The 26,255-nt window shown below is 48.9% G+C and overlaps 1 protein-coding gene across 2 annotated transcripts in view; it reads left to right on the top strand.

The window, feature by feature from the left end:
• The window catches only part of LOC119952973 (UV excision repair protein RAD23 homolog B-like), an 87,711-nt gene that overhangs the window by 9,544 nt on the left and 51,912 nt on the right, over positions 1–26,255 (top strand). For both annotated transcript variants that reach the window (XM_038776634.1, XM_038776636.1), the window contains exon 2: positions 23,003–23,084. In XM_038776634.1, coding sequence (XP_038632562.1) covers positions 23,003–23,084 — 82 coding nt within the window. The remainder of the gene's footprint in view (positions 1–23,002; positions 23,085–26,255) is intronic.

Here is a 26,255-nt window from a genome sequence, read left to right on the forward strand (position 1 = left end):
TAAAAAAAATCTGTTGGAATGAAGATCGGGAGATTGTGGAACACAAATAAGAACCTTGGGAGAACAGTCACCTTGCACTTGCCCCGTCAGCAACAGCGGGAGCACATCCCATCTCCTAAAATCCCCCTTCTTCTGTTCCACCAACCGAGCCAGATTCAGGTTATGCAGCTGCTCCAACCCCGCGTCGCCTGATTGCCCGAATACTGAAAGCTCGCCCCACTACTCTAAAATGGCAACTCTCCCAGCCTCTTGCCCCTTCGCTTGCATCTGAAAAACCTTGCTCTTCCCCATATTCAATTTGTACTGGCTGAATTCCTCCAATATGCCCATAATCTTCCCCCCACCAATAACTTCCGAAGGGTTTGATGTATAGAGCAGTGGATTGTCTGTGTACAACGAGACCCTATGCACCCCCTCTGCACTACACCCTGCCAGTCCTTTGACGCTTTCAGCGCCATTGCCAATGGCACGAAAGCCAAGGCAAAGAGCAATGGGGAGAGTGGGCATCCCTGCCTCGTTCCCCGGTGCAACCTGAAGTACTCAGAAGGTAGTAAAACAGGGACAGAAACAAAAGGCAGTAAGGGGGAAATTGTAAGGCAGAGAAGCCATAGTCAAAATTCAAAAAGGGCGACAGTACAAGGTACAGTGATTGAGGGGATCTCAGTGAATAGGCCCAGTAATACTAAAAGGAATAAAACGGGAAGCGAAAACGTAAATGGTAAGTGATGCGGTAGGTTGTTACATGAAGATATGGGTTCAACGACAAGGAAAATTGGGAGAAAAGTTGAGAGGAAATATAACTTAGGAGCGGTTACTGATCGAGGTGTTAAGATTCAAAACAGAGGTATAAAAGCCAACATAAGTGTACTTTACCTGAATGCTAGTAGTATTCGGAATAAGGTAAATGAGTTGATGGCGCAAATCATCGTGAATGACTATGATTTAGTGGCCATTACTGAAACATGGTTAAAGGATGATCAAGACTGGGAGTTAAATAACCAAGGGTATCAAACTGTTCGGAAGGACAGAGTGGATGGTAAGGGAGGTGGTGTTGCTCTGTTATTTAAGGATGACATCCGGGCAATAGTAAGGGATGACATCGGTGCTCTGGAGGATAAGGTTGAATCCATTTGGGTGGAAATCAGGAATAGTAAGGCGAAAAAGTCACTGATAGGAGTAGTCTGTAGGCCACCAAATAGTAACATTATGGTGGGGCAGGCAATAAACAAAGAAATAACTGATGCATGTAGAAATGGTACAGCAGTTATCATGGGGGATTTTAATCTGCATGTCGATTGGTTTAACCAGGTCGGTCAAGGCAGCCTTGAAGAGGAGTTTATAGAATGTATCCGCGATAGTTTCCTGGAACAGTATGTAATGGAACCTACGAGGGAACAAGCGGTCCTAGATCTGGTCCTGTGTAATGAGACAGGATTGATTAATGATCTTGTAGTTAGGGATCCTCTCCGAAGGAGCGATCACAATATGGCGGAATTTAAAATACAGATGGATGGTGAGAAGGTAAAATCAAACACTAGTGTTTTGTGCTTAAAGAAAGGAGATTACAATGGGATGAGAGAAGAACTTGCTAAGGTAGACTGGGAGCAAAGACTTTATGGTGGAACAGTGGAGAACCTTCCAAGCGATTTTTCACAGTGCTCAGCAAAGGTTTATACCAACAAAAAGGAAGGATGGTAGTAAGAGGGAAAATCGACCGTGGATATCTAAGGAAATAAGGGAGAGTATCAAATTGAAGGAAAAAGCATACAAAGTGGCAAAAATTAGTGGGAGACTAGAGGACTGGGAAATCTTTAGGGGGCAACAGAAGCTACTAAAAAAGCTATAAAGAAGAGTAAGATAGATTATGAGAGTATATTGTCTCAGAATATAAAAGCAGATAGAAAAAAGTTTCAACAAATGTATAAAACAAAAAAAGTGGCTAAGGTAAATATTGGTCCTTTAGAGGGTGAGAGGGGAGGTGAGGAAATGGCTGAGGTTTTTTGGGTCGGTCTTCACAGTGGAAGACACAAATAACATGCCAGTGACTGATCGAAATGAGGCTATGACAGGTGAGCACCTTGAGATGATTGCTATCACTAAGGAGGTAGTGATAGGCAAGCTAATGGTGCTAAAGGTAGACAAGTCTCCTGGCCCTGATGGAATGCATCCCAGGGTGCTAAAAGAGATAGCTAGGGAAATTGCAAATAAACTAGTGATAAAGATGCTGAAATCTATCATCGAGGAAGAAATAGCGAGGCATCTGGATGGAAATTGTCCCACTGGGCAGATGCAGCATGCCCCTCCCCCCACTGATTGCCCTCCCACTCCACCCCGCCCAAACACTATCTTGGTGCAAACAGCATCACCATTCAAAGACTGAAAGAAAAAAACCCAGAACCCCTACAGAGGAATGAAGGACAATGGCCCCCAGAGGGGGAAAAAACAGAGCAGAGCCCAATGCACTCGCCCACGACCCTCCCCATCCCCCAACAACCCCCACCCCCAAGAGAGAAAACAAACCCCCTCACGAACAAAGAAACAAGGGGGGTCCCCCTCGTTCCCAAATAAAACCAGCCTCCATGGACAGAGGGACAGGAAGAACCAACCTTCCTAAACACCTCTCCAAATTTCACTGTCCGCCATTGTCTCTCTCAAACCTCATCGCTTCCTCCAGCGTTCCAAAATATTGTTTCCGACCATTGCAGCTCACCCAGAGGAGGGTCTGGTACAGCATTCAAACTTCACCCCCTTAAAGAGGGCAGCTTCACGCTGTAAAGCCCGATCTCCTCTTGGCCAAAACCTTGGTCTGATTTTTTTTGCTGCAAGATAAGCTTCCAGTCACATGTAATGACTAAGACTGCTTATTTCTACTTATTTTTCTGCTTCCAGCATCAATCAGCCCTTGCCTCAGCTAGTCAGGTAGAATTGGCTATTCTAATGTACTGCAAACCAACCTCTCACTTTCTATCCTCTATAAGCTTGAGGTTATTCGAACGTATATTTTGTGTCCTTGATGCCATCAGTTGATTCCCGATTAAGCAACTCTTTGGTTTTAATTCTCATCCTTGTTTTCAAATTCTTCAATAGTTGGTTTAGCACCATGGGCTAAATAGCTGGCTTTTAAAGCAGACCAAGGCAGGCCAGCAGCGCGGGTTCAATTCCCGTACCAGCCTCCCCAAACAGGCGCCGGAACGTGGCGACTAGGGACTTTTCACAGTAACTTAATTTGAAGCCTACTTGTGACAATAAGCGATTTCCATTTCATTTCATTTCCTTTCTCTGTAATATCCTCCAGTCCAACAACCCTCTGAAAAATCAACTCTCTTCTCCTTCTGATCTTTCCAGCATCCATAATTTTGATTGCTCGACCATGGCGGCCGTGCCTGCCTGGGCCCTAAGCTCTGGTATTCCTTTTTTTAAATTTTGTTTTGAGTACCCAATTAATTCTTTCCAATTAAGGGGCAATTTAGCGTGGCTAATCCAGCTAGCCTGCACATCTTTGGGTTGTGGGGGTGAAACCCACGCAAAGACAGGGAGAATGTGCAAACTCCACATGGACAGTGACCTAGAGCCGGGATCGAACCTTGGACCTCGGCGCCATGTGGCTGCAGTACTATCCACTACCACCGTACTGCTCTCGTCTGGTATTCCTTTCCTACGTCTCTCAGCTTTTCTATCTTGCTTTCTTCCTTTCCAACCGATCTCTTTGTCCAAGTTTTAGATTATCTGCCATTTTATCTCCTTATATGACTCATTGTCATATTTTGCTTTATACGTGAAGTTCTTTGTGATGTTTTATTACATTGAGGGCACTTCAAACATGATGTTCTACAAAATGAATGCTGAAGTCACTGTTGTAATGGAGGAAACATGGCAGCCAATTTGTGCGTGCTTTCCCACAAACGGTGATGAGACAATGGCTAGATGATCTGTTCTTGGTTATCTTAGTTGAGGGATAAATATTGAGTACATTGGATGCCCAAGGGTGAGTTACAGGCTGGAATCTAATAGGGATTTTGATATTGTATAAATATAATAATGGACACCAGGGTGCGAGTTGAGAGTGTAAATATGAGGGCTTGCTTGTCAGCTTTGTAAACTACATTCTATAGTTGTCAAACGAGTGCTGAAATTCCCGCGCAAGAGGGGGAGGAGGAGGGTCTGCTGATGGGTCTGGGGGAGGAGAAGTAGCCCCACATTGGGAGGTGTGGCAGGAGCTGCCAGGGTCAGCAGAAGTTAGCTGGCTCACGGGAGAGCTACGGAGGGAGTAACGCGGCTGGGAGGGGTCCTGGGATTTTGGGGGGGGGGGGGGGGGGGATACCGGGTTGCTGCTGAAATGGCCAGGAAGGAGCTGGAGTCTGCAGGGGGTGCTGGGGTGGGGGTTTGCCGCCGTGGGGAATGGGCCGAGCGAGGGGCGCTGGCCTGGGGCGGGCAGGGGACGGGTTATGGCTAGTCGGCAGGGGAGGGGAGCCCTCTGATCCGGCTGATAAATTGGAATGTGAGGGGGCTGAATGGGCCAGTCAAACGGGCCCGAGTGTTTACGCACCTGAAGGGGCTGAAGGCGGACGTGGCTATGCTCCAGGAGACGCACCTGAAGGTGGCGGACCAGGTTAGACTGAGGAAGGGCTGGGTAGGCCAGGTGTTTCATTCGGGGCTGGATGCAAAAAAGCAGGGGGTGGCGATTCTGGTGGGAAAAAGGGTGTCGTTTGAGGTGTCAAAGGTGGTGGCTGACAGTGGAGGGAGGTATGTGATGGTGAGCGGCAAGCTGCAAGGGGACCGGGTGGTGCTGGTGAATGTCTGTGCCCCAAATTGGGACAATGAGGGTTTTATGCGGCGTATGCTGGGCCGCATTCCGGATCTAGAGACGGGAGGAGGGGGGGGTACTTTAACACAGTGCTGGATCCCCCATTGGATCGATCCATGTCCAGGACGGGCAGGAGGCCTGCGGCGGCTAAGGTGTTGAGGGGGTTTATGGACCAGATGGGAGGGGTGGATCCTTGGAGGTTCGCGAGGCCGAGGGCAGGGAGTATTCATTTTTTCCCCAGTGCATAAAGCCTATTCCCGGATCGAGTTTTTTTTTGTCCTGAGCGGGGGCTGATTTCGAGGGTGAAGGATGTCGAGTATTCATCCATAGTCATTTCGGACCATGCCTCGCACTGGGTAGACCTTGAGCTGGGGGAGGAGAGGGGCCAGCGCCCGCTCTGGCGCCTGGAGGTGGGACTGCTGGCGGATGAGAAGGTGGGCGGGCGCGCTCGGGGGTGTATCAAGAGGTACTTAGAGGCCAATGATAATGGGGAGGTCCGGGTGGGGACGGTTTGGGAGGCATTGAAGGCGGTGATAAGAGGGGAGTTGATTTCCATCCGAGGCCATAGAGAGAGGGAGAGGTTGGTGGGGAAGATGGTGAGGGTGGACAGGAGATACGCGGAGGCTCCGGAGGAGGGACTGTTGGGGGAGCGATGTAACCTGCAGGCCAAGTTCGACTTGCTGACTACCGGAAAGGCGGAAGCTCAGTGGAGGAAGGCACAGGGAGCGGTGTACGAATATGGGGAGAAGGCGAGTAGGATGCTGGCGCATCAGCTACGTAAACGAGACACGGCCAGGGAGATTGGTGGAATGACGGATAGGGAGGCAATGTGGTGCGAAGGGGGGTGGACCCGATGGCGAGCGTAGCCACGAATAGGAGGAGATCGGAGTACTTTCGGTTGTACCGGGGACGAGGCAGGGGTGTCCCCTGTCCCCTTTGCTCTTTGTGTTGGCACTTGAACCCCTGGCCATGGCGTTGAGGGAGTCGAGGAATTGGAGGTGTCTGGTGCGGGGTGGGGAGGAGCACCGAGTGTCATTATACACAGATGACTTGTTGCTTTATGTGGCGGACCCAGTGGGGGGGGAATCCTGGAGGTGATGCAGATCCTTAGGGAATTTGGGGGCTTTTCTGGGTACAAGCTCAAACTGGGTAAGAGTGAGCTGTTCGTCGTACACCCGGGGGATCAAGAGGAGGGGATTGGTAGGCTCCTGCTGAAAAGGGCAGGGAGGAGCTTTCGGTACCTGGGAGTCCAGGTGGCTAGGAGCTGGGGGGCCCTTCACAAGCTGAACCTCACTAGGCTGGTGGAGCAAATGGAGGAGGAGTTCAAAAGATGGGACATGTTGCCGCTGTCGCTGGCGGGCAGGGTGCAGTCCGTCAAGATGACGGTGCTCCCAAGGTTTTTGTTCCTGTTCCAGTGCCTCCCCATCCTTATCCCGAAGGCCTTTTTTTAGGAGGGTCAATAGGAGTATTACGGAATTTGTATGGGCGCATGGGACTCCGAGGGAGAGAAGGGTGTTTTTGGAGCGGGGCAGGGGTAGGGGGGGGCTGGTGTTGTCCAACCTCTGTGGGTACTACTGGGCTGCCAACGCAGCGATGGTGCGTAAGTGGGTAATGGGCAGGGGCAGTATGGAAGAGGATTGAGATGGCATCCTGCGTGGACACGAGCCTGGAGGCGCTGGTAACGGTGTCGTTGCCGCTCCCTCCAACGAGGTATACCACGAGCCCAGTAGTGGCGGCTACCCTCAAAATTTGGGGGCAATGGAGACAGCATAGGGGGGGGAGATGGGGGGCTCGATGGAGTCCCCGATACGGGGGAACCACCGGTTTGTTCCAGGGAGCATCGATGGCGGGTTTCTGGGCTGGCACAGGGTAGGTATTAGGAGGTTGAGGGACCTGTTTGTGGATGGGAGGTTCGCGAGCCTGGGTGAGTTAGAGGGGAAGTTTGGGCTCCCCCGGGGAACATGTTTAGGTACATGCAGGTTAGGGTGTTTGCCAGGCGGCGGGTGGAGGGGTTCCCTCTGCTGCCCCCACATGAGGTACGGGACAGGGTGCTCTCCGGGGTGTGAGTTGGAGGGGGGAGGATTTCGGTTGTGTACCACGTCGTGCAGGAGGTGGATGAGGCCTCGGTGGAGGAGCTGAAGGGTAAATGGGAAGAGGAGCTGGGTGAGGAGATTGAGGAGGAGATGTGGGCGAATGCCCTGGAAAGAGTGAATTCCTCCTCTTCCTGTGCGAGGCTTAGCCTCATACAGTTCAAGGTGCTGCACAGGGCCCACATGACTGGGACGAGGATGAGTAGGTTTTTCGGGGGCAAAGACAGGTGTGCTAGATGCTCGGGGAGCCCAGCGAACCACGCCCATATGTTCTGGGCATGCCCAGCGCTGGGGGAGTTTTGGAAGGGGGTAGCAAGGACGGTGTCGAGGGTGGTAGGATCCAGGGTCAAGCCAGGCTGGGGACTCGCAATTTTTGGGGTTGCAGTGGAGCCGGGAGTGCAGGAGGTGAAAGAGGCGGGGGTTCTGGCCTTTGCATCCCTAGTAGCCTGGCGGAGGATCTTGCTTCAATGGAAGGATGCGAGGCCCCAAGCGTGGAGGCCTGGATCAATGATATGGCAGGGTTCATCAAGTTGGGGAAGGTGAAATTTGCCCTGAGGGGATCAGTACAGGGGTTCTTTAGGCGGTGGCAGCCTTTCCTGGCGGAATGGTAGGATAATAGGCCGGCAGCAGCAACCGGGGGGGGGGGGGTGCTAAGTTTCGGGGGAAGGGAGAAATGCGTATATGTGTTTATTGGTTATCATCATAGAATTTACAGTGCAGAAGGAGGCCATTCGGCCCATCGAGTCTGCACCGGCTCTTGGAAAGAGCACCCCATCCAAGGTCAACACCTCCACCCTATCCCCATAACCCAGTAACTCCACCCAACACTAAGGGCAATTTTGGACACTAAGGGCAATTTATCATGGCCAATCCACCTAACCTGCACATCTTTGGACTGTGGGAGGAAACCGGAGCACCCGGAGGAAACCCACGCACACACGGGGAGGATGTGCAGACTCCACACAGACAGTGACCCAAGCCGGAATCGAACCTGGGACCCTGGAGCTGTGAAGCAATTGTGCTATCCACAAGGCTACCGTGCTGCCCCTGGGTGTTTATCTATCTCTCCTTTTTGTAGTCACGGGGGTGGAGGAGGGGGTTTGGGGGTTAGTGTGTTTTTCGTTTTGTTGTTAATATTGTTTTCTTATTTTCTGTCTTGGATATGTTTTTGAAAATCTCAATAAAAATTATTTAAAAAAAAACAAGTGCTGAAATTTCAGATTGGGTTGCAATTGTAATTTTAAAACATTTTTTTGGGCTGAGAAGGCTTCTTTAAGGATTTCTCACACCTGATGAATTTGCCTGGGAAAATCTACGATGTCTCCTTCACCACAGATTTATTATTGTATTATTGATAAGGGAAATTGTAACCATGTGTGTTGCAAATTTCTGCACTGCATGGTTTCACTATTCTGTCCAATTTGCACATTATACATCTGAGGGTTTTTTCCACAGGTGACTGGAGCGACATGTTAGTATTTCCAAAAAAGTGCCATAATCAGTTGGAATGCTACAGGATGTTTGTTATGCTCATACCACCAAACACTTTTGACTCAACGATTGTGTTCATGACTGCATTATTGGAATAATTCGATACAAGAACTTTAATAGCGCCATGTGTTGGTTTGATGCCTTGGAATGTTTACTTAATGTTGACCCCTGCTGAGGAGAGACTCCAGTTGTAAGAAACATGCGTTTACTTTTAGAGAGTTGTGGAAACTTTGGTAGCAGGTTGTTCAGTATCTCTGCTGCAAATAGTGAAATGCAAGGAAAGTGATTCTTAGCAAGCTATCGAGAGGTCTAACATTTCTTGTGTCAGAAAAGGGACTGTTGGCAATTGATTGGAAAAATGTAGGATAGTGGCAGTAGACACATTTGTTCCAGCCTTTTACATGGAGCTGCCCTGTTCTGCAAGCAAAGTAATTGCTTAGATTCATTTGGAGGATAAATTTGGGATAGATATTTTGGTTCTGAGGCTTTTTTCTTTTTAAAAAAAAAAAAAAATTTTATTGGAAGTTTTTGAAAAATATATATCAACAGAACAATAATAACAAACACCCCCCGGCACCCGTAACAACGCGTGTAACAAACCCCCCACCCCCCCCAAACCCAATAAACAACAAAATAAATTAACAATAAACAAATTAACTTAAACAATACCCCCCTGAGACACCCTCCCCCCCCGGGTTGCTGCTGACCTAGTTCCTTATTGTTGAGCCAGAAAGTCGAGGAAAGGCTGCCACCTCCTAAAGAACCCTTGTACCGACCCCCTCAGGGCGAATTTGACCCTCTCCAGCTGAATGAATCCCGCCATGTCATTGATCCAGGTCTCCACCCTCGGAGGTCTCGCATCTTTCCACTGCAGCAAGATCCTCCGCCGGGCTACTAGGGACGCAAAGGCCAAAACATCGGCCTCTTTCGCCTCCTGCACTCCCGGCTCCACCCCAACCCCAAATATCGCGAGTCCCCAGCCTGGCTTGACCCTGGACCCTACCACCCTCGGCACTGTCCTCGCCACCCCCTGCCAGAATTCCCCCATTGCCGGGCATGCCAAAAACATATGGGCATGGTTTGCTGGGCTCCCCGAACACCTAATGCACCTGTCCTCACCCCCAAAAAACTTGCTCATCCTTGTCCCGGACATATGAGCCCTGTGCAGTACCTTGAACTGGATGAGGCTAAGCCTCGCACATGAAGAGGAGGAGTTCACCCTCTCCAGGGCGTCCGCCCATGTCCCCTCCTCAATCTGCTCCCCCAGCTCCACCTCCCACTTAGCCTTCAGCTCCTCTACCGAAGCCTCCTCCACCTCCTGCATCACCTGGTAGATGTCAGACACCTTCCCATCCCTGACCCACACCCCCGAAAGCACCCTATCCCTTACCCCCCGCGGGGGCAGCGAAGGGAACCCCTCCACCTGCCGCCTAGCAAACGCCTTGACCTGAAGGTACCTGAACATATTCCCCGGGGCGAGCTCAAACTTCTCCTCCAGTTCACCCAGGCTCGCAAACCTCCTGTCAGTGAACAGGTCTCCCAACTTCCTAATGCCCGCCCTGTGCCACCCCAGGAACCCGCCATCCATGTTCCCTGGGACAAACCGGTGGTCCCCCTGCAGCGGGGCCTCCACCGAGCCCCCCACTTCCCCTCTGTGTCGCCTCCACTACCCCCCAAATTTTGAGGGTAGCCGCTACCACCGGGCTCGTAGTGTACCTCGTTGGAGGGAGCGGCAACGGCACCGTTACCAGTGCCTTCAGGCTCGTGCCTCCACAGGACGCCATCTCCATCCGTTTCCATGCTGCCCCCTCCCCATCCATTACCCACTTACGTACCATCGAGACGTTAGCCGCCCAATAGTACCCAGAGAGGTTGGGCAGCGCCAGCCCCCCTCTATCCCTGCCCCGCTCCAAAAAGACCCGCCTTACCCTCGGAGTTCCGTGCGCCCAAACAAATCCCAGAATGCTGCTGTTCATCCTCCTAAAAAAAGGCCCTCGGAATGAAAATGGGGAGGCACTGAAACAAAAACAAAAACCTCGGGAGCACCGTCATTTTAACGGACTGTACTCTACCCGCCAACGGCAGCATGTCCCACCGTTTAAACTCTTCCTCCATCTGCTCCACCAACCTAGTAAAATTAAGCTTGTGCAGAGTCCCCCAACTCCTAGCCACCTGAACCCCCAGGTACCTAAAACTCCTCACTGCCCTCTTTAGCGGGATCCTACCAATCCCCTCCTCCTGATCTCCCGGGTGTACAACAAACAGCTCACTCTTGCCCAGGCTCAATTTATATCCCGAGAAACTCCCGAACTCAGCAAGAATCTCCATCACCTCCGGCATTCCCCCCACCGGGTCTGCTACATACAGCAGCAAGTCATCTGCGTACAGCGACACTCGGTGCTCCTCCCCACCCCGCACCAGACCCCTCCACCTCCCCGACTCCCTGAGAGCCATGGCAAGATGCTCAATAGCCAACGCAAAAAGCAAGCGGGACAGGGGGCACCCCTGCCTCGTCCCACGGTGGAGCCTGAAGTACTCTGACCTCCTCCCATTTGTCGCCACACTCGCCATCGGGGCCTCGTACAGCAACCTCACCCATTTAATAAACCACACCCCAAACCCGAACCCCTCTAACACCTCCCACAAGTACCCCCCACTCGACCCTCAAAGGCCTTCTCCGTATCCAATGCCACCACAATCTCCGCCTCTCCTTCTGCCACCGGCATCATTATCACATTTAGCAGCCTTCGCACGTTAGTGTTCAGCTGCCTCCCCTTCACAAAACCCGTCTGATCTTCATTCATCACCCCCGGCACACAGTCCTCTATTCTAGTGGCCAAGTGGCCAGCAACTTGGCGTCCATATTCCGCAGTGAAATCGGCCTATATGATCAGCACTGCACAGGGTCCTTATCTCGCTTCAGGATCAGGGAAATCGGCGCCCGTGACATCGTCGGGGGCAAAACACCCCCCTCCCATGCCTCGTTAAAGGTCCGGACCAACAGGGGGCCCAACAGGTCCCTGTATTTCTTATAAAATTCCACCGGGAACCCATCCGGCCCCGGCGCCTTCCCCGACTGCATGTGGCCAATCCCACTGACCAGCTCATCCAACTCGATCGGCACCCCCAGACCCTCCACCTGCTCCTCCTGCACCCTTGCCTGTCCAAAAAGCTCTCCATTCCCCCTCCCACCACCGGCGGCTGCGACCGGTACAGTTCCCTGTAGAAGTCCCTAAAGACCCCATTGACCTCTGCCCCCTGCCGCACCACATTCCCACCCCTATCCTTCACTCCACCAATCTCCCTAGCCGCGTCCCGCTTGCGAAGCTGATGCGCCAGCATCCTGCTCGCTTTCTCTCCATACTCGTAGACCGCTCCCTGCGCCTTCCTCCACTGTGCCTCCGCCTTTCTGGTGGTCAATAAATCAAACTTGGCCTGCAGGCTACGCCGCTCCCCCAGCAATCCCTCCTCCGGGGCCTCCGCATACCTCCTATCCACACTCAACAGCTCCCCCACCAGTCTCTCCCTCTCACCCCTCTCCCTATGGGCTCGGATAGAGATCAGCTCCCCCCTAATCACTGCCTTTGGAGCCTCCCACACCATCCCCACCCGGACCTCCCCAGTATCATTGACCTCGAGGTACCTCTCGATACATCCCCCGGACCCTCTTACACACCACCTCATCGGCCAACAACCCCACGTCCAGACGCCAAAGCGGGCGCTGGTCCCGCACCTCCCCCATCCCCTCCTCGAGGCCCAGGATCCGCAAGTTCTTCCTCCTTGATTGAAACTCCATCTCCTCGAAACGATCTTGCCACTTTTTGTGGAGCGCCTCGTGCATCTCCACCTTCCCCACGAGGGCCGAAACCTCATCCTCGCGCTCAGAGGCCTGCTGCTGCAACTCCAGTATCGCTGCACCCTGAGTTGTCTGGGTCTCCAGCAGCTTACTTGTAGTTACTGTCAGGGATTCCAGCAACTCCCCTTTCAGCTCAGTAAAATAGTGCAGAAGGGCTGCCTGCTGCTCCTCCGCCCACTGTCTCCACTCCTCAGGGGCTCCACCGGCCGCCATTTTGTCCACCGCCCCCCGCTTTTCCAGGGGAGCTGCTGCCGTTTTTCTCCTCGCCCCACTCCAGGTCCGCACCATAAATCCCAGGGGGTTTTGCTCCAGACCCCTTTATCCACCAGGAATCATCGAATATGCACCGTTTGGGGCCCTTAAAAGAGCCCACAAGTCCTATTAAAGCAGGAGCTGCCGAACGTGCGGCTTAGCTCCGCATAGCCGCAACCGGAAGTCCCTGAGGCTATTTTCATGCTCGTGAATACTTTTTGTTCAAAAAAAATAGGCGTGCAGATGGTTAAGATGGCGATTTTGCCGAGATTTTTACTTGTGTTCCAATGCGCCTCGATTTTCATACCGCAGTTTTTTTTAAGAGGATCAACAAAATCATTTTGGGCTTTGTTTGGGCGGGTTAGTCCCCACGGGTGAAAAAGGTGATGCGCGAGAGGAATTGGGGGGGGGGGGGGGGGGGGGGTCTTGCACTGCCAAATTTTAGTAATTATTACTGGGCGGCTAATTTTGCGATGGTAAGGAAATAGGTGGTGGGGACGGGGGCGGCTTGGGAGCGGATGGAAGCGGCCTCATGCAGGGGCACCAGCTTAGGGGTACTGATAATGGCACCATTGCTGTACCCTCCGGCAAGATATTCCACCAGTCCCGTGGTGATGGCGGCCTGGAGAATCTGGGGTCAGTGGAGGAGATTTGTTGGTGCAGTGAGGGCGTCGGTTTGGTCCCCAATATGCAACAACCATCGGTTCACTCCGGGGAGCTTAGATGGGGGATTTCGGGTATGGCAAAGGGCGGGGATTGAGAAGATGGGGGACCTGTTTCTGGAAGGGAGCTTTACTAGTTTAAAGGCGCTGGAGGAGAAGTTCCGGCTGACAACAGGGAATGATTTCAGATATCTACAGGTGAGGGACTTTCTGCGCCGGCAGGTACCATCCTTCTCACTCCTGCCACGAAGAGAGATTCAAGATAGGGTAGTGTCTAGGGGAGGGGAGCATCTCGGACAGCTACAAAGAATTAATAGGGGCGGAGGAGATTAATACAGAGGAGCTGAAGCGTAAGTGGGAGGAGGAACTGGGGATGAGATGGAGGGCAGCCTATGGGCGGAGGCGCTGAGCAGGGTCAACGCGACCGCTACATGCGCAAGGCTCGGCTTGATCCCGTTTAAGGTGGTTCACCGGGTGCACATGACAGCGACCTGGGTGAGTAGATTTTTTGGGGTGGAAGACAAGTGTCAGATATGTGGGTGGACCAGCGAACCATGTCTTTATGTTCTGGCAATGCCCAAAACTTGGGGGATGTTGGCAGCGGTTCGTGAATGTCATGTCCAGTGTATTGAAGACAAGGGTGGAAATGAGTCCGGGGTAGCGATCTTTGGGGTGTTGAAGGACCTGGGTGTTCAGGAGGAGGGAGAGGCAGATGTTCTGGCCTTTTCTTCCTTGGTAGCCCGGCGAAGGATACTACTGGCTTAGAGGGAGTCTAGGTCGCCGAAGTCAGAGACCTGGTTAACCGACATGGCGAGCTTTCTCGGCCTGGAAAAGATCAAGTTCGCCTTGAGAGGGTTGGTGTCAGGGTTCGCCCGGAGGTGGCAACCATTTGTTGACTTCTTCGTGGGGAATTAATCGTCAGCAAGTGGGGGGGGCTAGGGTAGTATAGAATAGGGTGTTAAATAGGCGGGCCTTTGAGGGACGAATGTCGGTGGCTGTTTTTTGATTACTGTTCTTTGTACTGTATTGTTTTTTGTACTGCGGTTGTTTGTTATGCCAAAAATACCTCATTAAAAATTGTTCGTTTAAAAAAAAAAGGCGTTTTAGTCAGAGGGTTGTAGAATTTTTACAGCATGGAAAGAGTCCCTTCAGCCCATCGTGCCATCGCTGGCTGACAAGCACCTACTCTAATCCTATTTTCCAGCCCTTGGCCTGTAGCCGTGTATGCTATGGCATTTCAAGTGCTCATCTAAATACTACAATGTTGTGAGGGTTCCCGTCTCTTCCACTCTTTCAGGCAGTGAGTTCCAGATTCCTACCACCCTCTGTGAAAATTTGTTTGTTTCCTCACATCTCCTCTAAACCTTCTGCCCCTTAACGTAAATCTATGCCCCCTTGTTATTGACATCTCTGCTCAGGGGAAAAGTACCTTCCAAAGCCCCTCATAATTTTATACACCTCAATCCAGTTCCTCCCTCCGCTTTCTCTGCTTCAAGAAAACAATCCCAGCCTAATTAGTCTCTCTTGATAGCTGAAAGACTCCAGCCCAGGCAACACCCTGGTTAATCTCCTCTGTTATACAACAGTGCATCAACTTTGAAGGCAATAGGTGTGCTGTTAATTAAAATCATTGGCTTTGTGTTTTATTAAATTCCATTGAGTCCATTGCACCTGCGCAGATTTTCGGAAAAGCTAGCCCCTGTATTTTCCTCATGCTCTTTTTTAATTTTACTTTTAAGTAATTTTCCATTTGGAATCTATAAAGCTTTGAAAAAGCTAATTCTGTTTCTGGTTGGGAATTCTGTCTTTTAACCACCATCCATTCAAAACAAAACTCTTCTAACCTCTTTCTTTGTTGTTATTTAAGTATACTTTACACATTTGTCCTTCTGCAGAGATCTTTTCAAATTTTTGGACAATTTTAAGATGCTTCAACATGCTTCAATCTCCTTGCAAAAATAAAAATAAGGCACTGAACCCTTCCTGTCTGTTGCTGTATTAGATACAAAGGGATCAGTGCCTTGTATTAGTCTGAAAGTGGATGTTTGTGTGTACATTTGCAGCCTGCTCATGTTAATGTGGGAACTCTGGTTAGGACAGGCACTTGATGTTTACATAGAATTTACAGTGCAGAAGGAGGCCATTCGGCCCATCGAGTCTGCACCGGCTCTTGGAAAGAGCACCCTACCCCCTACCCAAAGTCAACACCTCCACCCTATCCCCATAACCCAGTAACTCCACCCAACACTAAGGGCAATTATGGACACTGAGGGCAATTTATCATGGCCAATCCACCTAGCCCGCACATCTTTTGACTGTCGGAGGAAACCGGAGCACCCGGAGGGAACCCACGCACACACGGGGAGGATGTGCAGACTCCGCACAGACAGTGACCCAAACTGGAATTGAACCTGGGACCCTGGAGCTGTGAAGCGATTGTGCTATCTACAGTGCTACCGTGCTGCCCGTCTGTTTTTGGTTGGTAAAGCAGCTGTGGTACATTTGGCTTCAGCATCTTTTGGATTATGAATGGAGTAAATTAGATATTGTTTCTGTTTGTATCAGCTGCCCAGTTACTCCCACTAAAAGTGCAAGTGTGGACGGCACAGTGGCACAATGGTTAACACTGCTGCCTCACAGCACAAAGGACTCTGGTTTGATTCCGACCTGTCACTGCGTGTATGCAATTTGCACATTCTCCCCCAGTCTGCCCACGTTTCCACCGGGTGCTCCGGTTTCCTCCTACAGTCCAAAGATGTGCTGGTTAGATGGACCTGCCATGCTAAAATGTCCCTTGGTGCCCATTGGTTAGGTGTTGGTGCTCTTTCAGATGTTCAGAGCAGACTTGATGGATGGCATGACTTCCTGCACTGTAGGAATTCTTATGAATCTGGTGCGGGTGAGATCGAGCTAATCTGATTTCTCTGCATTCAGTTGATCTGACCTTGGCTCAGTGTTCAAAATGTGTGGCAAAGAGTTAATTTTAGGGGTGCTGAGGACGAAATAACTCTTGAGGTTTGTGAGTTTACTAACTTGGTGAGGAACCTATTGATCATTGTAATTTAAATAGTGTTGCGGAGTATGAGTATTTTTATTTTGATGAGGCAAAATTCATTCAACTTAATTACAGTAAATTTGCAAAAGGATGTTTTCTGGATCAATTACTTTTCCTTGAGCAGTCACCTTTGATGTATTCCAAATATCTATCCTCAGTCATCTTATTTTCCTTGCCTGTATTTTGTTTTTTGGTGCTATCTGTAAACTTTAAATCATCCTCTACATGCGTATGATAACATCCAACTGTACCTTCACATCTTTGAGTTCCGTGCCTACCTTGTGCTGTTGAACTGCCTGTCTAACGTTGTCTTGAATGAACCACAATTTCCTTCAGAATAATAGAAAGCCTAAAACCATTGATTTGGCCCTGCCATAGACTTTGCACTTGTTTCCCTTACTGTTCGTTCAAGGCAAAACCAGACAGTATGTAACCTGTCCATGTTGTTTCATTTGTCCATTAACAGGCTTGGTTGCAATAACAACATCACTGCCTCTGGCTTTATTCCCATTTCTCAAGTTCACCTCGTCTGTCTTGTGTTCAACTTCCGTAACCTTCCATCTTTCAAGCTCTGGCAAGCACCACCTTATCCATAGTGATCCCCACTTAAACATCACTTTCATCCGCACTGGTTCTTAATTAACTTATTGTCTGCTAACATCCCTTCTTGTGCCCTTATTATCATCTAGTTTATTCTGTCTCCCTCCTCATCTTCATTGGTAGATTCTTCAACCACTCCGATACATACATAGAAGATAGGAGCAGCAGGAGGCCTTTTGGCCCTTCGAGCCTGCTCCGCCATTTATCACGATAATGGCTGATCATCCAACTCAATAGCTTAATCCTGCTTTCTCCCCATAACTTTTGATCACATTTGCCCCAAGTGCTATATCTAGCCGCCTCTTGAATATATTCAATGTTTTAGCATCAACTACTTCCTGTGGTAATGAATTCCACAAAGGCTCACCACTCTTTGGGTGAAGAAATGTCTCCTCATCTCTGCCCGAAATGGTTTACCCTGAATCCTCAGACTGTGACAACTGGTTCTGGACACACCCACCATCGGGAACATCTTCCATGCATCTACCCTGTCTAGTCCTGATAGAATTTTATAAGTCTCTGTGAGATTCCCCCCTCATTCTTCTGAAGTCCAGCGAGAACAATCCCAACCGAGTCAATCTCTCCTCATATGTCAGTCCCGCCATCCCTGGAATCAGTCTGGTAAACCTTCGCTGCACTCCCTCAAGATCAAGAACATTGTTCCTCAGAAAAGGAGACCAAAACTGCACACAATACTCCAGGTGTGGCCTCACCAAAGCCCTGTACAATTGCAACAACACATCTCTGCTCCTGTACATGTAACCTCTCGCAATGAAGGTCAACATACAATTAGCTTTCTTTACCGCCTGCTGCGCCTGCATACTTAGCTTCAGCGACTGGTGCACAAGGACACCGAGGTCCGCTGCACACCCCCTCTCCCAATTTACAACCATTCAGGTAGTAATCTGCCTTCCTGTTTTTGCTTCCAAAATGAATAACCTCACACTTATCCAAATTATACTGCACCTGCCATTGATTTCCCCACTCGCCCAACCTGTCCAGATCATGCTGTCAGATCTTTGCATCCTCGTCACAGTTCGCCCTCCCAACCAACTTGGTATCATCTGCAAACTTTGTGATGTTATATTTTGTTCCCTCATCCAAATCAATAATATATATTGTGAATAGCTGGGACCCCAGCACCGATTCCTGTGGCACCCCACTAGTTACAGCCTGCCAATTTGAAAAGGACCCAAAAGCAGGCTTACATTAACACTGCAATGAAGTTACTGTGAAAAATCCCTAGTCCCCATATGCTGGCGCCTGTTCGGGTACGTGGAGGGAGAATTCAATGTCCAATTCACCTAACATGCATGTCTTACGGGACTTGTGGGAGGAAACCGGAGCACCTGGAGGAAACCCACACAGACATGGGGAGAACATGCAGACTCTGCACAGACAGTGACCCAAGCCGGGAATCGAACCTGGGACCCTGGTGCTGTGAAGCAACAGTGCAAACCACTGCTACCGTGCTGCCCAAAAATGTGTTTTCTCTCTACCTCCCTTTTTAAATATTGGAGTGTCATTAGCTATCCTCCAACCTGCAGGGACTGTTCCAGAATCTATAGAATCCTGGAAGATGACCACCAATGTATCCACTATTCCCAGAGCCACCTCCTTAAGCACGCTAGGATACAGATTATCAGGCCATGGGGATTTATCCACTTTCAATCCCATCAATTTTCCCAGCACCATTTCTCTACTATTATTGCTTTCCCTCAGTTCTTCCCTCTCAATAAACCTTTCATTCTCCAACGTTTCTGGCATCTGATTTGTGTCCTCTTTTATGAGGAGGATTCTGCCCCTCAACCCCTTCATCCTTTTTAACTTCATTCTTACCTTTTAAAAACCATTTCACATCTTTCAAGCCACCTAACACTGCTGCAAAATATTATTGCCATAATTTTTTCTCTATGACGAGCCTTGGGATATTTTCTGAATATTGAAGGTACTTTTAAAATGCAAGTTGTTGCTTTCTTATTGTTTTGATTATTGGTCAGCCATTGTACTTGCTCTATGTTCAGCCTTAGTTTGTTTGTTTTTTTTGTTGTTTTTTTTCCTTAAATTTAGAGTACCCAATTCATTTTTTCCAATTAAGGAGCAATTTAGCGTGTTCAATCCACCTAGCCTGCACATTTTTGGGTTGTGGGGGTGAAACCCACGCAAACACGGGGAGAATGTGCAAACTCCACACGGATAGTGACCCAGAGCCTGGGATTGAACCTGGGACCTCGGTGCCGTGAGGCCACAGTGCTAACCACTGCGCCACCATGCTGCCCTAGTTTGTTTTTTTAAAAATGTTTTTATTCTCCATTTTCCTTAAATTTACACCCCACCCACAGACAGTAAACGGTAACAAATACAAAATCAATCCCCTTAACAACAACAACGATCCCATCCTCCCACCACCCCAAACAACGGCCCACCTGTCGATATATGGCATCCAATAAAACAAACTCTACCACTGTGCAAACAAAAAAACAAGGGAGAAAAAGGAATCTGGGACCGTCCATGGTCACCATTAACCTATAGAGTCCACTCTTCTTCTCCTCCCCCCCCCCCCCCCCCCAACCCCCCACACACAAAATGCCATCCAACTTCTGAAAGAGTACCGTACATGATACCCAAGAGTTGTAAGCACCCCCCCCCCTCTCCAACTCCTCCCCTCCACTGCCTCTTTTAAAACTCCTCCCCCCAACCTCGGTTCCTCCCCCCCCCAACTTTTCACCCCGGCTAGACCCCTCGGACCCTGATCTGCCAGACTCTGATGACCGCAGCCCCTCCCCCCCCCCATCTCACTCCCGTTCACTGGCCGGCTTAAACCGGCCAGCGTGGAGGCCTCCGCTCGGGTCCCTTTCCCCCTTGCCCAGCCCTAGTAAAACCCAGAAATCTCCTTTTAGCACACAAATCCCACATATCTACCTACACCCCAAAGAGCCCTCATTTCGAGTGAAAGACCCATCACTTCCCTTGTCCAAATATATGCAACGGCCGTTATTTTGCTCACCCTCGACATTTTCCTTCACTGTGCCTCCTCTGTGCCTTCTCCCTGCTTTTGCCGTCTCCGTGGACCCTGGGACCGGGCTTAAAGTCCCGAAAATGCCGTTCCCGAACGGGAGCCCTCCATTGTGCGGCTGCCTCCCGCCCACCGTCACCGGAAGTCTCGAGCCGTAGTTTTGTTGGTGAGTAATGGATGTTCGGGAATTAGTAAGCATCGATCTTGCCCCATTGACACGTTCACAATTATGGGGGACTTGAGTTAGAAATAAATGAGCTACTTCTCCATAGGTATGTAAAATTGGAGGGCTACTTTTCATATACCATGTTAAAGTGCAAGATAAACTGAAGAAAACTCTTCAGCCCAGCCTTCTTGGGTAAGGAATGTTGTGTAACACTGAGTGAATTGTTGGTCAACTGCTGACATGGTGATCCCACTGCAGCTGTTTCCCTACTGCAGCACAAGTAACAGCCATTTTTTTGTGTGTATCATACTATCTACAATCTGCTCCATCATCACCGTTCGTGCTTTCAGCTGCCTTGTTCCTAAGCTCTAGAATTCCCTCCCTAACCCCCTCCATTTAGAGAATGGGAAGATTGTGGTCGATGTTAATTAATACGACCATTGAAGGATGTCACTCTCCCGCCAATCAGCCTCCAGCTAGAGGTGAAAGTACAGTGCTGTAACCCAGAGCAAAACACTTGCGAAAAATAAATCTCCAGCTCAGTAGCAACCTTTTTTTCAGATTTCATCTCAAGTCCTGTGTTAAGGGGCTGGTTTAGCACAGGGCTAAATCGCCTGCTTTGAAAGCAGACCTAGGCAGGCCAGCAGCGCGGGTTCAATTCCCGTACCAGACTCCCCAACAGGCATCAGAATGTGACGACTAGGGGCTTTTCACAGTAACTTCATTTGAAGCCTACTTGTGACAATAAGCAATTTTCATTTTTTCATTTCAGTGGAATTTTCTGATCACAAATGTGAACTCACTTGGGACAGACACATATGGTGTTATATAAAAAATTTAAGATGTTGCATAATTGGTATACTGTTAAAGATTTCAAGCACAATTATCTTTGTGAGCACCTGATTTCTCACAGGGTGGATCTCCAAGGCTATTTTACAGCAATATGATGCTGCCAAAAGTTGATGAGTTTCAAGTGTCGCACAGATTATAACACCCATTTTGTGCTTGAATTTGGGCTGGAATAAGCACTGAAAGATCACCATTGAACTAGAAAGCTTTCAGTGAGTAAGAAAAATCTCACTTTAACTAAAATAAAATTGACCTGGGTAAGAATATGTTCAGTTCAGTGATGCTGGAGCAGTCCACTAAGGATTAGCAGCCACAAAGTAAGAGAGCAGTATGAAGGGCTGGGTCCAGTGAAGGTAGAATAAATGATTGGCTAATCAGATATTTGTCTTGTAGCAAATTGCTTATGGTGTATGTAGGCCTAAGCCACCTAGAGGTTGAGACTTCCATTGCAAATTAAATTAAATGCAGTAACTCTGGTAGTTAGCGAACCAGCAGTAGGGGAATGGTCGTGAAAGCTGCAAGATTGTTATAAAACTGAACTGGTTCATTCAATGATGCCTTCCGATAAGGGAATCTGGTCTTGTCTGCATGTGACTCCAGTTCCCCACACTGTGGGTGATATTTAAAATATCTGTAGCATTGCCACATCCCAGAAGCACATTTTAAAATAAAAAGATTTGTGTAATTATAGACCAATTTATGCTGCACCCGCACAGTGCCATAATGGTCTGATCTCTCTCCCTAATTTGAATGCCAAGTAGTTTACTTGCTTTGCTTTTTCTACTTGCATTTATGTTTGAGAAATCATTGATGAATAAAAAAAGGAGTGGTAATAACAGGATGGCCTTACAGGTACTGTGACCAGTTGCTTTGTAAAATAAAATAGTGGAAATCTGAAACAGAAACATAAAAAGCTGGCGAGATCAGGCATTTGTGGAATAAACAGGAATTTGATACTTGAGGTGGGTCGATCAGCAGTGACCTCCGTTCGGATGAAAGATGTGCACGTGTTCTGTCCGCAACTTTTTGGTTGACCTGCTATAAATTGTTTTGTCCTCTGCTCTTCAGAATCAGGAAGTGGGTCATGCCAGGCTAGTTGGCAAGTGTCATTTTTAGACCGGTCTATAAAATGCTGATAAATGCATTGCATGCAAAGCATATTTTCTGATTTTCTTGGTACGTTTTGAGCAGTGTTGAGTGACGTGGAATTAAAAGCACCCTACTTAAGTTTCAGGCTTGTTGCTGCAGAGGTGGGTAGAACTGACTAAATATGATTGTCCTTTTGGGTCAGATTTCACAATTGAACCCGAGTCTCTGAAACTGTTGTGACTGTGCAGCTATTCTGAGTACTGGGTTGAAGTGCCAATAAAGCCACCAGAGAGATGTACCGCAGCTGATGAAAGCCTGCGATTGTTTCATGGGTCAGTGTGGAGAGGGGTTAAGCTGTAAATGGTTTAAAATGGTATTTATATCATTATTAAGGGCGGCACTGTAGCTTCACAGGGTCAGGGTCCCAAGTTCGATACCTGGCTTGGGTCACTGTCTTGTGCAAAGTTTGCACGTTCTCTCCGTGTCTGCGTGGGTTTCCTCCGGGTGCTCCGGTTTTCCCCCACAAGCCACGAAAGAAATGCTGTTGGGTGAATTGGACATTCTGAATTCTCCCTCGGTGTACCCGAACAGGCGCCAGAGTGTGGCGACTCGGGGAATTTCACAGTAACTTCATTGCAATGGGATTGACGATGGTTTTAATGGTTGGGTGTAAATTCCCCTTATTCACATCGATGGCATTTTGGAGGGCAATATGATTGTATTGTTTCTATATATTTCTGTGGAACACAATAACCACTGTGCCGTTTCTCTCATAAAATGAGCACCAGTAATGTGAGAGATTAACTTGCATACAAATGACACAAATATGATATTTTAAAAATGTATCACTTGTGGCATTGGATAATTGACAAAAGGCCTAGAGCAGTATGTGCAGTGAGAAACCCCCCTCCTTGTCTTTGACACACAGGCTTTCAATGTTGTGTTAATAAATCAAATCCTTGTTTCTAATAGACTGCTGAAATTAAAATTGAGAAAATCTGTTCACTGCAAACCTTGTAAGTTCAGAGCAGCACTGAAACTGACTTCTTCCTTTCTGTTATTTATCCTTCAGGTAAAGTCGCTGAAGGAAAAGATTGAAGCAGAGAAGGGAAGTGATGCTTTTCCAGCTGCTGGGCAAAAGCTAATATATGCAGGTAATGTGAAATTTTACTAGTTCATAAGTGTGCATAAAGGTTCAAGCTGTTGACAGAGTCACGTGCAGGAACTAAAATAGGTGACATAAAGGGCGTAGAAAAGGAAGTCAACCATTTCACCGCTTGACCCTTTCAGTGTTAGCCATATCATATTCAAACTCTTTTTAAAAATAAATTTAGAGTGCCCAATTCATTTTTTCCAATTAAGGGGCAATTTAGCGTGGCCAATCCACCTAGCTTGCACATTATTGGGTTGTGGGGGCGAAACCCATGCAAACATGGGGAGAATGTGCAAACTCCACATGGACAGTGACCCAGAGCCGGGATTGAAATCGAGACCTTGCCGCAGTGAGGCCACAGTGCTAGCCACTGTGCGGCCCGTTTTCCCCCATTCAATGAGACCATGGCTGATCAGTAATCCAACTCCATTTGCCTCAAATCACTTAATAGTTAGTTTTTTTTAAAAAATCTATCGGTCTCGATTTTAAAATTAATAATTGCTCAAGTATCAATTTCTGTGACTTCTGGTGGCCGCCATGGTCTGATTGGTCGCACACAAGGTGACTCTTGCTTGGAGGTGTTGGTTTTGCACCTGTCTGCCCATTTAATGGGTGACCTTTGTGGATGAAGTGAGAGGAGGGTAGGGATTTCTCCCCCAGAGTGGAAATTCGATGGGATACCAGACCCAGCAAAAGTCGGTGAGCGCCTTGGCTCAGGAATTGGAGGATACTCATGGCTCAGCACCGTTGGAAAAAATGGTGGAGGGGGCAGGGTCATTGCCATCAGCCACACTGCCTGTGGAGCAGTTGATAGACTTTATTATGGGGGAAATTTCATCAACAACGAAAGGAGATGCAGGGTGACTGGTCTAGTACGATTGAGGGAGCAATAGCACCTCTTCACGGGACTTTGGACCGTGTGGAGAAGTGTTTGGAAGCACATGGTGCAACGATCCAAGAGGTGGAAAGGGTGGGAGTCTGATCATAGTGTGATCATTGTTGGAGGCGGAGATGGCGATGCTGGGGGAGTCTTGTGAGGTTGGGCAACCAGGAGAATCGGTCCAGGTGGCAGAACTTGGTGGGTTTGCTGGAGGGAGTGAAGGGAACGAATGCCGCGGGCCACGACTCTGGTATGTTCGAGAAGTTGGTGGAGGAAATGGTCTTTGATGAGGCCTCAGAGGTGAATCGTGCCCATCAGTCCTTGAGACAGAGGCCGAGGGCCAGGGAGCCGCCTCGGCGGTGATTGTGTATGCACAAATTCCAGGACAAAGAAAACATTCTGAGCTGGGCCAAGGTGATTCAAGACTGTAGCTGGGAGAGGAATTGGATCTAAATTTACCAAAGCATTGGGGCTGTCCTGGCCAAACGACAGGCAGGTTTTAACAAGGTCACAGCGGCGCTTTTTCTGAGCAAGGTTCAGTTCGGGCAGCTGTACTGGCCAAACGTTAGGTGACTTTCCTGGTCAGGGAATATTAACTTCTAAAAAAATAAATTTAGAGTATCAAATTCATTTTTTCCAGTTAAGGAGCAATTTAGCGTGGCCAATCCACCTACCCTGCACATCTTTGGATTGTGGGGGTGAAACCCACACGAGCACAGGAAGAATGTGCAAACTCCACACAGACAGTGACCCAGGGCCGGGATCGAACCTGGGACCTGGCGCCATGAGGCAGCAGTGCTATCCACTGCGCCACCGTGCTGCCCAGAATATTAACTTTTTGACGCTGGAGGAGATGAATGACTTGTCAGGGAGCATGGGTTTTGGATTGGATTGGATTTGTTTATTGTCACGTGTACTGAGGTACTTGGGCTAATGTTGGAGCTTTTGTATGGATTATGACTTATCGACTGAAGAAATAAAATTGGTATAAACATAGTACGTGGGGTGTTTTAGCACGTGTGCCTTTTACTGTTTTGTTATTGCTGTGCTATGTACATGTAATATTTGGTTTGCAGCCGATTGATTTTGCACGGGGTAGTTGGATTTGTGGGTGTGTCAAAGAGGGGACGGTCTGGAATAAGCAGAGTGGGAAGAAGGGGCAGGTTGGGGGTGGGCGTTGGTGGGTTTTTTGGCTGGGATTATTAGGGTAGGATGGAGGGGTGACCATTTTGGACAGGCACAGGTTAGTGAGGGGACGGATGGTTGGGCGGGGCTTGGGTTTGGTGATGGTGGCAGAACTTAGCAGAGGGGGAGGTCAGAAACCACCGGTGAGGATTGTATTGTGCGATGTGCACAGGTTAAATGGTCTAATTTAAACAGTCTCGGGTGTTCGCACACCTGAAGAATTTGAGGGAAGGTGTGGTTTTCCTGCAGGAGACGCATCTACGGGTGAAGGAAGGGATGGGTGGGGCAGGCGGTCCACTCTGGATTTGATTCTAAGTCGAGGGGGTTTGCGGTACTATTCAGTTTAAAAACCGCCACCGTGTCTGCGTGGGTTTAGCCCCTACAGCCCAAAGATGTGCAGGTTAGGTGGATTGGCCATGCTAAATTGCCCCTTAATTGGGAAAAAATGAATTGGATACTCTAAATTTAGAAAAATAAAAAGGGTTAAGTTGAGAGGGAGGAGAGGCAGAAGTTATTGGAAGCTATTGTAAATGTAGATTGTAGGTATTCGGTGGCCTTACTCGGGAGCTGTTGGTGGAAAGGAAGAAGTTGCAGGGCAAGTTTGATTGGTTGACAACTGGGAATGCGGTGGGTCATCTTCGCCGGTTACGTGGGGTTCAATATAACTATGCGGAAAAGATAGGTCACCTGCTAGCCCGCCTGTGCAGGTGGGGGGGGGGGGGGGGGGGGGGGGGTGTGTGTCTGTGTGCTGTGTGATGGCACCGGAGAAAATCAATGAGCTGTTTGATGCCTTTTCACAGGGGTTGTATAGATCGGAACCTGAGGGGTGACATGGACATGTGGGGCACTTTTTGGATGAGTTGGTATTTCTGGAGGTGTAAGAGGAGAAGCGACAACCATTGGAGGTGCCACTGGGGCTGCAGGAGATTATGGAGTGTGTGGGATTGATGCAATCGGGGAAGGCTCCAGGGCCAGATGGCTTCCCGGTTGAATTTTATAAACAATTTTTGGTGGAATTGGCATCTCATCTCTTTAGTGTGCTTTTTTAAAAAAAAAACATTTTATTAAGGCATGTATGATTTTATAACAACAATTACAAATGTAAAC

The sequence above is a fragment of the Scyliorhinus canicula genome, chromosome 18 (genome assembly GCF_902713615.1).
Source record: "Scyliorhinus canicula chromosome 18, sScyCan1.1, whole genome shotgun sequence".
NCBI lineage: Eukaryota > Metazoa > Chordata > Chondrichthyes > Carcharhiniformes > Scyliorhinidae > Scyliorhinus > Scyliorhinus canicula.